The following is a 12488-nucleotide window of genomic DNA, read 5'->3' as shown; positions in this document are numbered from 1 at the left end:
ATATTCTTTTAAGAGGACATTAAAGACCACAAAGACATGTTTTAGTGCCTCTTTAAGAACATTCCAGCTCATCAAGACAAACGTGAACTATTAGGTCTAGTGAATATTCAGAGTCGGCCAAGTGTTACATCATATTGAATAACCAAAATCAGTCTCTTTATGTCATCAATGCTTTCTATAAAAACATCCTTACCACCACTGTCATATTAAACATCTGTCCCACTGGAGAAACGTCTTCTCAGAGAACAGTGTAGCACCTCCTTCTGGCTAATAGGGGTTTAATACTTTTTCCAAACACATCATTTACTACACATAAACACTTCTATACATGTAGTCTTTATTTTTATTCATTATTCTTTCAGGGATGTGTGAAACCCAGCAGACCAGTGCTTCTGGGTGGTGAAAAAGTAAGTGAAACAACATTAGTTGAGCTATAATGTGCTATAGATAGTACACATTTGTGTAGTACACTACACATATAACATTTCTCTACTGCTACTGTACAGTACAGTGTTGGGCAACATTAAATACACTAAAACACAAAATAGAGGTATTACAGTGCACAGACGTTTTAAACCAAAACGGTCTAAGTTTGAGTTAGTGTGGGTTGCATTTGTAAGTGCATGATAAACTCAATATAAAACACTTTACATCTTTACGCCTTAATCTGTATACCTCGGTTAATGAATACGTTTAGATAAAAACTAAATGTTTCTTTCAAATAATTGTTTTTAAAATACTGTCTAAAACATGCTAACAGTGCTATTTAACACAAGATAATTTAAATAATTTATAACTATCCTTCGGACATCCAATGAAGTCTCTAATTTTAAATGCAAATATTAAGCTTTATAAACCTGATTTATGGAAAATGTGGAAGTCCACACCACAGTGGATGCTTGGTTTTTCCTGTTATTTGTTTTTAAATTTTTGGGATGATTCCATTCCAGTTGGATTTATCTATATACACTACTGTTCAGAAGTTTAAGGTCAGTAAGATTTTTAGTTTTACTTTATTGAAATATTTTTTTTTTTTAGCAAGCCTGCATTAAATTGATCAAAAGTGACAGTAAAACTTTTACAATGTAACTTCTACTTCAACTTTCAGTTCATCGAAGAAAAAAATGTATCATGGTTTTCAAAAAAATGTTGTACAACTGTTTTCAATGTTGATAATGTGTCACAATATTTTATTTAAATGTGTTACAATAAATTTCACAATATTACTGTTTTTACTGTATTCTGATTCAAATAGATGCAGCTTTGGTGAGCTTAAAGGGGGGGGGGGGGGGTGAAATGCTATTTCATGCATACTGAGTTTTTTACACTGTTAAAGAGTTGGATTCCCATGCTAAACATGGACAAAGTTTCAAAAATTAAGTTGTACATTTGAAGGAGTATTTCTGTTCCAAAAATACTCCTTCCGGTTTGTCACAAGTTTCAGAAAGTTTTTTTCGAGTATGGCTCTGTGTGACGTTAGATGGAGCGGAATTTCCTTATATGGGTCCTAAGTGCGCGCTCTTCTGCCGGAAGAGCGCGCGCTCCCGTATAGCAGAGCACTGAGAGAGGCTGAGCACAGACATTCACTGATCAGAGCGAGAACGTCGCGAAAAGTCACAAAAGAAGTGTGTTTTTGGTTGCCAGGGCAAGACAACCCTGCACAGATTACCAAAAGAGAAACAACGCTCTCAACGCAAAAGCTTACTGGCGCTCGTGATTCTTTAGCTCCGCCCACACGTCACGCCTCCAGTCGGTCGTGTTTTTCCGGGAAAAATCGGTACAGACTATCTTTCTCTTATGAATATAATAAAACTAAAGCCTTTTTGGAGTTATGAAGGATGCAGTACTACTCTATAGGTACTCAAGATTACCAGGATATTGAGTGAAAACGAGCATTTCACCCCCCTTTAACTGACTGATTTACTGACCTCAAACACTTGATTGGTAGTGCACGGTATATAGTTTTTAAGTAGACTACAGAAATGGTTTATAAGCATGTGCTGATATTTAATAAGAAATATTATTATTAGAAAACAACTGATGGATGTTATTTTTTACCCTAAGGAAGGCACCACTGGTTTTCTGTGGCCTAAAATGCATCGGAAAATAAACATGCTAACAAAAAACAACAACACGTTATTAAATGATCATTTTAAATAATGTTATATCAATATCTTTTTCATTATTTGGTCTACAGACATCTTGCTATGACAAAATATATATGTGCCATGTCTGCATTTTGGATCAGTAACCAGTGCTTGAATTCTAAATATTGACTTATATTATATTGTACTATTCATGATTTCTAAAATACAGTACCACTGTAAGCAGAAACTGGTCTACCTCAGACACACATAACAGTATGTCCTTATTTATTTTGTGCATGAACCTTCCCTTGATCCTCCACCTTTTTGATGGCCGCCTGAATTTTGGCCTGGTCGCCCAGAAGCTGACGGGGCTTGACTGGTCGAAGATCTCCGTCCAGCTCCAGCAAGACTGGTACCCCTGTGGGCAGCGTTACATGCACAATGTCCGCTTCTGATATATCTGTTGAGAAAGACAGCAAAAGTGTGTAATTAGAATATTTACATTTTTCAGATTTATGTTTTAATACCAACTTCATTAGAACAACTTTCCACTTTCTATGCTTTATTATTGATAATATGACTGAAGAGTAATTCAGTATTTTATAGCTTGTATCTGGCATTATTGTGTAATTTTTTAATGAAAACCAATGCAGACTATGCTCTCCAAGGCAGAATTTAATTGATAAAAAATATAGTAAACACAGTAATATTGAGAAATATTCCAGGTGCTTGAAGGTCTAGAGTTATAGTCGATAGCATTTTAACTCAGCGGCCTTTAGAAGATTTATATATTTTATTTTTAATGGGTTTGAGAAGATAGTTTTAAAATAATGTATTTTAACTGTTTTTATTCATAAAATGAAGCTAAGTGGGGTTCAAAACAACACTGGACCGCATCGACTTGCATTGTATGGACCAAAAATAAACAACAACAATAAAAATAAATAAAATAAATAAAAATATGAATAATATAATTTTAAATATTTTTTCTTTTTGCATTCCCACAGAAGAAAAAAGTCAGGAAACATCATGAAGGTGAGAAAAATTAAGAACAATACATATATTTCACCTTCCAAATATTTCAGCAAAGCCCTGCAGCTGTTGCCATGTGCAGAAATGAGGACTGTTTGGCCACTCTTGATCACCGGTACAATGACATCATTCCAGAACGGAAGAAGTCTGTCCAACACTTTCTTTAAACTTTCTGTTTTGGGCAGTTCCTCTTTTGGAACATCGCACGTACTGTATCGGCGGTCGTTGTAAATTTCACCATAATAGGGATGTGTCTCATCAATGGGGGGTGGCGTGATGTCATAGCTACGCCTCCACAGTTTAACCTTTTCCTCCCCGTGGTTTAAAGCCATCTCAGCCCGATTGAGGCCGATCAGGGCCCCGTAATGGCGCTCGTTTAACCTCCAGGATTTGGTGACTGGGACCCACTCTTGTCCCATGGCCTCCAGCAACAACCAGGCCGTCTGGATGGAGCGGCTCAGTATGGAGGTAAAAACCTGGTCGAACTGGTAGCCCTGCTCTTTCAGGAGCCTGCCGCATTCTTGGGCTTCCACCACCCCATTCTCACTCAGTTTCTGATCAACCCAGCTGCAGAAGCGGTTCTCTTTGTTCCAGGTGCCCTCCCCGTGTCGGAGAAGGAAGAGTTTGTGTTTGGACATCCAGATGATGTAGTACGGAGACCTGGAAGAGATGCATATGCAGATATATACTACAGAGCAAATATTTCAACTGCTTGTGTAACAGCTTTAATTGCTGTTATTTAGTTGTGAAATGTAAACTATATATTTTCGCCTATAATATAACCTTTAATCTGCAAAATGCAACTATAAGACATGAAGATATAAACATTAACATCATGATTTTCTGTAAAGCTGCTTTACACACACACAAACATACATACATTAAGGGTTATGAACTAACTATGACCAACTCTAATTTATAAATGCTAAAAGAAAATAAGAAAAATCGTATTCACAGGCTAAATGTATAAGTTGTTAATATTGAAGTGGAACTGAAATGAAAAGAAGCAGTGTCAAACTACTCTATTGTTTATTGTATGACAAATTTACATGGCACACAACTGAACTAGCCTGTTAGCATGTCATAATGAAATCGTACCGTGTACGCACAAAATATCCTTATCTGTATCCAATAACCATAAATGTAAGTGATGATGAAATAAGATATTCCCATTGAAAATGTCTATGAATCGCTACGCGCTCACCTTTAAAAAAAACCGCCCAGCTCAGACTCTGAGCAGCTGCCGCTACAGGAACTATCACAGCAGCATCAACAAAACGCGAAACCGTTTGCTTGAGTGACACTTCTTTCAGCCAATCAGCTACCCGATTCTCCACAAGTAAGCAAGTAGGCGTGTTCAAGCGTACATGAGTCGTTATTTTGAGGGTGGTTGAGGTCGTCAGTTCCATTTCTTATTAGGTTATTGAATTGAGCCGTAGTTCAACTTTATAAAGGAGTCATTTTATACTTGATCACAACCAAATTCATCGTATTTATCAGGTAGGTAGGGTAAGCCCATTTACTTAATTTAAGTAGTCTTAACTGTTGTTTATCGGACTCTGATCGTGTGGGAAAGTTGCATTTGCATCCAAAGCCAGCAAGAAAACTTTGAAATACTGGTGAAAACAGTGATAGCTTTATTGTTCCTCAATATTCACACAACTGATCACATATAATATTATTACAATATAAGCATTATTATGTAATGAAAAATGCAATTATATAGTAATCATATATTCAAATAAATAAATGTTTTATATGTGTCAAAAGCACTTAATGTTTGAAGATTTGAACTTATAAATGTGAACAGCTTTTTTAATTTCAAATACATTTGTTTTTCATTCATCCAGCTGTTTATGCAATAAAACAAACACACGACCACAATTAAATAGCAGCTTAATATGTGCATGTTTAAATAGCTTTCACATTGGATTTTAATTTTTGAAACAACAAATCTTAAATAATTCATTGAGCATTTGGTCCTGCAAACAGCTTCTTCCTGCCCTCCATGCCAGACATAGCATCCACATTTTTACGCCAGTCGGTCACCTCTTCTTTCTGCGTGGAAAGAAGTAAATGCACATTTTGATAAACTTTCATTACTTGTTTTTAACACAATGTCATATTTTCTTGACTCAAAGAGAGCATATTAAAGGAATAGTTCACCCAAAAATGAAATATTGCTGAAAATGAACTCGGCATCAGGCTATTCGAGATTTTGTTTCTTCATGGGAACAGATTGCGTGAAATTTAGCATGGCATCACTTGCTCACTAATGGATCCTCTGCAGTGAATGGGTGCAGAAAATCTGATTTTTCTTGTAAATGATGCTTGATCTATGCATATTTCTTCAGACGAGACAGCTTTTTCACTGAAGAAAAAGCAATATGGATAGATAGAGGATCCGTATTTTAGCTGGAAGCAACGGTATGAAGTTAAAAACGTCTTAATGGTGAATTAATTTATGACAAACATGCATCTTTTTTCTTAACAACAATAATAACAATGTTAACAGATGGATTGGAGTTGTGTGGATTATTGTCATGCTTTTATCAGCTGTTTGGACTCTCGTTCTGACGGCACCCATTCACTGCAGAGGATCCATTGATGAGCAAGTGATGTAACACTGAATTTCTCCAAATCTGTTTCCATGAAGAAACAAACTCATCTACAAAGATTGCCTGAGGGTCAGAACATTTTGGTGAACTATTCCTTTAAAACGTTTTATACTTTTTTAATACTTATTACAAATTATATTATAAATTAAGAAAAGAATACATACAAATTGTATCAAAATAATTTTATATTATTTAATATTATTAACTGGACAAATAAACAACAACAAAACAATAAATCTGCAAATATTATTTAATGAATTTAATATTGAAATATTAAAGCTCTGAATCCATAAAGTCTGAGTATGATATTTGTGTAAAAGTACTGAGATGGGATGATTCTTACCTTTTCCTCCTCCTTCTTCACTGTCTTGAGGTTAGCTTTAAAGTCAATGGATTCCTTGTGTTTGGCCCCTAGCAGAGCCCCCAGCATGGCGTCAGCAGACACCCTCACTCTCTTCAGGGCAGGTCTCTTCATTTTACCCTTCAGCTCAAAGACCTTGTGGCTTAAATCTGCAATCTATAGCAGAAGCATCAGTCAGGGCTATTCAGATGAATGCATCAATTAATTAATGCATCAACAATGGCATTTTAAAGTTTTGACCTCCTTTTCATTTTTGCCAACTTTAGATTCAACGTCATATCGTTCCTCATCAACCGCATCAATTTTTTGATGGAGTTCTTTGCACAGATTCTGTAAACAGAGCAAAGGCATGTAAGAAATAGTTTATAGTTTCAAAATAATTGTGAAAAAAGGCAGAAGAATAACAAACCTGTATGTCCTGTATGGACAGTCCAGACAGCTTGAGAGGAGGAACTCTCTCAATGAGCGCTTGCTCTCTGTCAATCTTTTTCTGTTCCTGTTCCTCTGCCAACAATACGCTGGCTTTCTTCAGTATTTTTGTCTGCAGTGCATGACAATTGAAAAAGAACCATGGCCATGTAATATTCATATGTAGATCATGGTTAGTAGTTCATTAAATTTGTTAAATAAAATAAAATTGTATATATATAAAAAGATAATTTCAGAAACACACACACACACAAACACACAAAATAGAAACTAACCTTTAAAAATAACCGACGAGATGCAGAAATCTTGGGCTTTTTCTGAAGGAAAGAACCAATAATGTAACCATCACTAATGCCGCAGTGTTCAATTTAATATGAAAATATAAAATGTACTTGTAAAGTGTTTCAAATAGTAAATACAGTGTTTAAATGTAAGTTACTCACCGGTCTGACACAGATAGGGCCAGAAATGAAAACACACATTTAATACATAAATAGATGTATCATTTTTATTTCAATAATATAATATTAATAAAAGTTTTGAAAATACTTACACAGCTTCAGACATTTTAGTGGCTTTGTTTTTAGCGTTTTTTGTTCGTTTGTTTGTTTGTTTCCTGGAGACATGCAAATAACAAAATATTCAAACCCCCAAAATACTAGACTTGTGTTCAAGTGTAAACCTTAAACAATATTCAAAAAGACTTTCTTAAAACATTAAAAGTGCTTAGTGTAGCCATACATGCATTTACAGAACAGATTTAAATTGAAGATATGTAATGTCAATACAATGGAGCAAATGAAGAAGCTACACAAAAATATAGAACTGCTATCTAATACGCATGAATATAGCTCGCAGTTGTTATAAGCTGACGGTCCTTACCTCTCAGATGAAGGCTGTTTTGGCCAAAGGGAAGAAACTCTGCAGATTTATAGATACTGAAGCACTCGTGAGAGGCTGACTAAAATAGACTACTGTCCACACATTATTGTTACTGTCAGATGCTTCACATCCCAAGCTGCAGAGTGACAGGGCACCTGCTGCTCAAGTGTACTTCATGTTCTCTAGACTAAGGGTGAGTCAACAATACTCCAGCATTAATGAGACTCTAATGTATTTGTATGTGCCTTGCCTGACCTAATTTAATCTGAACTGGAAGTTTCATGTACTATTGTTCTTTTGGGGATTGTTTTTTGTTGTTTTGGGGGGTTTTTTTCTGGGAAAACTACAATATCATTGCCACATATTTCAAGGTATTAATAAAACCATATCCTATTTAAAAGGGACATTTAAAAAAAATCTGTTTACATTTTTTGGGAGTATTGAATGATATTTTAAGATTTTCATAAAACCGCAACTAATTCAGATCTAAAATAACAGATATTTTTATAAACCATTATAAAGGGAGCTTGAAGATAAAGGAGTTGTTGTCTGCTGAGAGCTTCTTCTTCTTCTTCTTCTTCTTCTTCTTCTTGATATGTTGTTGTAGGCTGCCATCTGTAAGGCAAAAGAAGAACTGCAGCTGTAGCAAAGAAGTACTACATTTGTGAGTATTAAAACATTTCATTTTGATTTATTGTTACACCAGATTCTGTTTCCAATGTTCAATATGTATGTACCTGTAACCTGGTAAGACTTTACAATAAAGTTTAATTTGTTAATATTAGTTAATGGCATCAGTCAACACGATGTACTAAAGAAAAAGTATGCATTTATTAGTCTTAGTTCACATTTATTTTAACACTTACTAATACATTATTAAAATCAAACGTGTCTGTTAATATTATAATAATGGAGGTAACATGAACTTAATATAATAATAGTTTTATTTGTATTAACTTAAGTTTAAAACTGAGATGAATTATCCTTTGTCAAATGTAATGCTCATTGTTAGTTAATGCATGAACTAATCTTTAGTAAAGGGTACTTATTGTAAACTGCATTCTGTGAAACCGATTAGTTTGCTTTAACTAAAAGTAAGAAAATACATTACAGTGAAACATTGTTAGTTAAAATTCCTTTTGCATTTTGTTCGTTTTTACACCAGTCAGTGAGCTCTTCTTTCTGTGGAAGGTAAATCTAGATTAGCACTTCTGTCTATTTGAAGTGTTTGATATAGTTTTACTTTCTCCTACTTTACTTTCTTCACTGCCTTCAGGTTAGCTTTGAAGTCAATGGATTGTGTGTGTGTTTGGAGACTAGAAGGACACTTGACATGTGTTCAGTGGACAGTTTGACTCTCTTTAGGTTAGGCCTCTTCAGCTTGCTCTTCATCTCATCGATTTTCTGATTAATTTCCTGTATCTTTATCAACACAGACCACACATGTTGCACTATCCTAACACAATCCTTTGACCGAGCTGCCAAGCCAACTGTTCCATTCAATACCAGCAGAGCACAATATATTTATCAGTGAGACCTATTTACCAAATGCTGGTGTTTGCTACTCTGTTTTTCATACCGTCTTTTAATTTTTGGACCCCTTAAAGGCAATGGTATTACGTTCCTCAACAATCACGTCAATCTTTTGATGCAAATCCCTGCAAAGATTCTACACACAAAATAGAGTCTTAACAAAATAGCTGAAAATGCATGTGTTACTAAATTACTTTAAACACAGTAACCAGTTCAATCTAAATAGATAGCTACTGTTTGTGAGATAGGAAAACTATTGTGTTGGAAATAATATGAGATGGGAGGGAAAATGATATTTGAGTGCTTTTGGGAGTGAACACAGATTTTCTCTAGGGAATGCAATACTTTTGCATGAAAATATGAATTTTGGTCCCATCTCATAATTTTTTCCAATCACTGTCAACTTTGAATGTTCCATACCATTCCAAAGCTTTATTATTCTGATGCAAAAGAACGCAAAGTTTCACGGGCCAATGCTAAATATTTGTGCATGGAAGCAAATGCGTAGAAATATATTCTTTCTTAGAATTTCTGTTTGTTTTTTTTTCATTACTGTCTCCTATAAAGGTTACAAGGGTGAGTAAGCCTAAATTATGTCAGAGTTTTCTTTTTTGGTTTAAAATTTTATAAACCGAGTTTATCTGAAAAACAAACAAACATTTGAACCATATATGCAGTGCTATTTTAGTGTTATTTATGTAAACTACTTATAGACGTATTTTTAATTATCTTTCATTTTAATATTTTTTTGTTTCATTTTCATTTTAGTTTGTTTATTTTTATTTGTAATTTTATATTTATTTGCAATCTTATTTATATCTTATTTTATTTCAGCTTTATTTCAATTAATGAACATTTTTAGTTTTAGTTAACAATAATAAAACACTGTTGTCTGGTATAGCATAATGACCTGACAAAAGACAACTATAGTTTTATTTTAAATATAAAGTCACGTGAAGACAATGCTGGAACCATGTGATGTCCTATTGCAAGTCACAGCTCTCACTTTTCCAATGCATTAGACATGGTAAGCTGACTACCTTATGCAAACTTATTCCATCATATTTAATATTTAAATGTCAGGCAACTTAATGAGTTACAATTCCAGAAAAAAAAAGTTTTGTAGCACAGCAAAATAAATAATAAATAAACTTAAAAGGCTTTCCATATTTAATATAATGTGTATCATTTATGCAATCTTTGAAGGGTCATGCATAAATTGGTGACAATGGTAATCAGACCCTTTAATCCATCTATTTGACCCATTAGTTCTCTACGCAGCAGCAGGAGTTCTGTGCATAGCGTCCGTCAGTTTTAGCATAGGTGAAAATCTTCCAGGATTGTCACCAATTTGAGAGACATCTAAATAGATAACTATGCCACTTTGCCCAATTTCTTACCCGTTTAGAATACATAATAAATATTTGAACATATACCATCACAGCTAACAATAATATAATCCATAACCCCTTCTAACAGCTGAATAATGATGCACTTGCCATCAAAACCTAACCGAACACATGGCTGTTAACCTCTTATGACCACTAAAAAAGACATACCTGCTAGAAGAAGAAAAGACTGGAGTGCGAGTTAACTGGATGACCGTGGGAAAAAGAAAATACTTGGATTTATAGTTTCAGCATGCATGGGAACGTTTCAATGAAATAGAGCCCTAGAATAGACCCCACTACTGACATTTACTGTTCACACAGTAATCTAGCGTAGTAAATCTTTCATTTGGCAAAGACATGCAGTTACGCAGTCTGGACTGGTTTGAGTGCCTCTTTTTAGTGGCCAAAACCATTAATTACCAGTTCAAAGGTCTAAAGGTGATTCTAGCCATAACAGAAATACATTTGTGTGGAAATGACATTCTATAAAAGCATATAAGGCAAAGTGGTATAAGCATTTAGCACTTATCATGGTACAACTAACCTGTACTCTTATTAAAAATATTATCTGTGAAAAACAGAAAAGATAAGATGTCAGACAACAGTAAAAAAGAGAGAAAAGAGAGGAACTGGAAATAACAAATATCAAATTGTTTCCATATTTATTCCAGTTAATTGCAATATGATGTTTTGCCATGACGGCTATCTCATGAGCGTGGCGATTTTCATGCAAATGAAGTGCTGGAAAGAGGCCATGTGGTCTAAATAATGTCTTGGGTTTAGAGGACAGTGGGCAGGTGGAAGCACTGTTATTGTAATGTGAGTTGCCCTCGTCACATCTCATTCTCCCTGAGAGGCGACACTCCAAGAGATATATAGAGAATTACCACCTGACATTTGTCCCGGGTTTATTTTTAGGCATTGTGGCCAGATGATGGGGTGTCAAATGTAAGAAGTCCTTTTCTTAAATGGCTTTGTACACGCTCAGATAAAAAGTTATAAAAGCTGTCGCTGGGGTGGTAACTTTTAGGTACTAATATGTTCCTGTAAGCTCCCAATATGGACTCTTTATAAATGCTTATTCATACTGCTGAATCCCCAGTGACAGTTTTTGTACCTTTTTTTGAGATTGTATGGTGTTCATATGAAAAACTGCAATATGTAGTTTTTTTTGTTTTTATCATATTATGAAACGAATTATATTTTTCTGAATGGAAATAATTATAGCTGACCCTTTAAGAGGTCAAGAAAAATAGATAGAATAAAAATTACATTAAATATGTTTACATGCAAAATTATATTTAAGATACAGCATTGTGTGTTTGTGTGCGTGTTTAGTACAGTTACAGTCTTCATCTGACTTCTTTGTCGTGACGGTTATCCATGTGATGAGAACATTTTTAAAAGATATTAACTCAGAATTGAGTGATATAGACTCTTAAAAGTACAAAAAAAGTCATATACAGGTAACAGAAAATGTCATAGGAAAACAGAATTCTTCAGAATTGTAGGATACAGACTTGAAATTCAAGATAATGCGAGATAAAAAGTAGTTTTTTTATTCCATGGTGGGCAGAATTGCTGAATGTAAACTCACAATTTCGAGAAAAATGTAGTAATATGTAGCAATTGAAGTCTATGTTAGAGTGTACAATGGACCCTTTTCAAAAAACGGTCATCAGCATCGTAAATCCTCCAAAGTTTTCTGTATCTAAATTTTTATTAAATAAAAATGCATGTACATTTATAACACTATACTTTGTATTACATTTACAAAAAAACTAGTTAATGCTAATGCAAGTATGTTTCTAAAACTATAGGAGTAACGGTAAAATTGACATTGTACTTCCCACTGATTGCCGTTATTTATTTGTGGTAGTCTCCTATTCACTGCTACTAACCCAACGATGGCGACTTCTCCAGCTGAGAAACCCAGAAAAGATAAAAAGATCCATCTCACTGTCAAGGTCTGTTAGTCTGACTTTGCAGAAATTGGACTGGCAGGATTTCATTTGGTCTACTAAAGAGTTTTTAGGACATATTAATGACACAAATTAGTATTGGTAAATATGGTCAAAGGCGGCTGTGAGAATTAATCTGTGTTGTTAATCCTTTTGATCTTTTATTTAAAAAAATCGCAAAAATATAACCTTTA

General features: G+C 34.4%; 2 protein-coding genes across 2 annotated transcripts; both read right to left on the bottom strand.

Annotated features, from left to right (window-relative positions):
• Nucleotides 1-2340: 2340 nt before the first annotated feature.
• LOC127946682 (bisphosphoglycerate mutase) lies at nucleotides 2341-4449 on the bottom strand. Its single transcript, XM_052543395.1, has 3 exons — nucleotides 4324-4449; nucleotides 3157-3779; nucleotides 2341-2547 (listed from the first exon to the last, which is right to left on the bottom strand). The coding sequence occupies exons 2-3, from the start codon at nucleotides 3755-3757 to the stop codon at nucleotides 2369-2371; spliced, it is 780 nt and encodes a 259-aa protein (XP_052399355.1). The 5' UTR covers nucleotides 3758-3779; nucleotides 4324-4449; the 3' UTR covers nucleotides 2341-2368.
• Nucleotides 4450-4733: 284 nt separating this feature from the next.
• LOC127946894 (troponin I, slow skeletal muscle-like) lies at nucleotides 4734-7094 on the bottom strand. Its single transcript, XM_052543714.1, has 6 exons — nucleotides 7081-7094; nucleotides 6803-6875; nucleotides 6508-6639; nucleotides 6339-6428; nucleotides 6081-6254; nucleotides 4734-5177 (listed from the first exon to the last, which is right to left on the bottom strand). Exons 1-6 carry the CDS (start codon nucleotides 7092-7094, stop codon nucleotides 5085-5087), a joined length of 576 nt encoding a protein of 191 aa, XP_052399674.1. The 3' UTR covers nucleotides 4734-5084.
• Between the last annotated feature and the right edge of the window lie 5394 nt (nucleotides 7095-12488).

The sequence above is a fragment of the Carassius gibelio genome, chromosome A25, assembly GCF_023724105.1.
Source record: "Carassius gibelio isolate Cgi1373 ecotype wild population from Czech Republic chromosome A25, carGib1.2-hapl.c, whole genome shotgun sequence".
NCBI lineage: Eukaryota > Metazoa > Chordata > Actinopteri > Cypriniformes > Cyprinidae > Carassius > Carassius gibelio.
Note: the sequence above shows the minus strand (reverse complement) of the source record. Positions and strands in the feature narration are given on the sequence as shown.

What these genes read in the sequence shown, in the direction of transcription:
- LOC127946682 (XM_052543395.1), bottom strand. Translation starts at nt 3,757, where the DNA reads ATGTCCAAACACAAACTCTTCCTTCTCCGACACGGGGAGGGCACCTGG. An exon ending in TTTGCTGAAATATTTGGAAG is followed by an intron (nt 2,548 to 3,156) that starts GTGAAATATATG and finishes CTTTCTCAACAG; the next exon opens with ATATATCAGAAGCGGACATT.
- LOC127946894 (XM_052543714.1), bottom strand. An exon ending in CTCGTCGGTTATTTTTAAAG is followed by an intron (nt 6,640 to 6,802) that starts GTTAGTTTCTAT and finishes CATGCACTGCAG; the next exon opens with ACAAAAATACTGAAGAAAGC. An exon ending in TGAAGAAGGAGGAGGAAAAG is followed by an intron (nt 5,178 to 6,080) that starts GTAAGAATCATC and finishes CTTTCCACGCAG; the next exon opens with AAAGAAGAGGTGACCGACTG.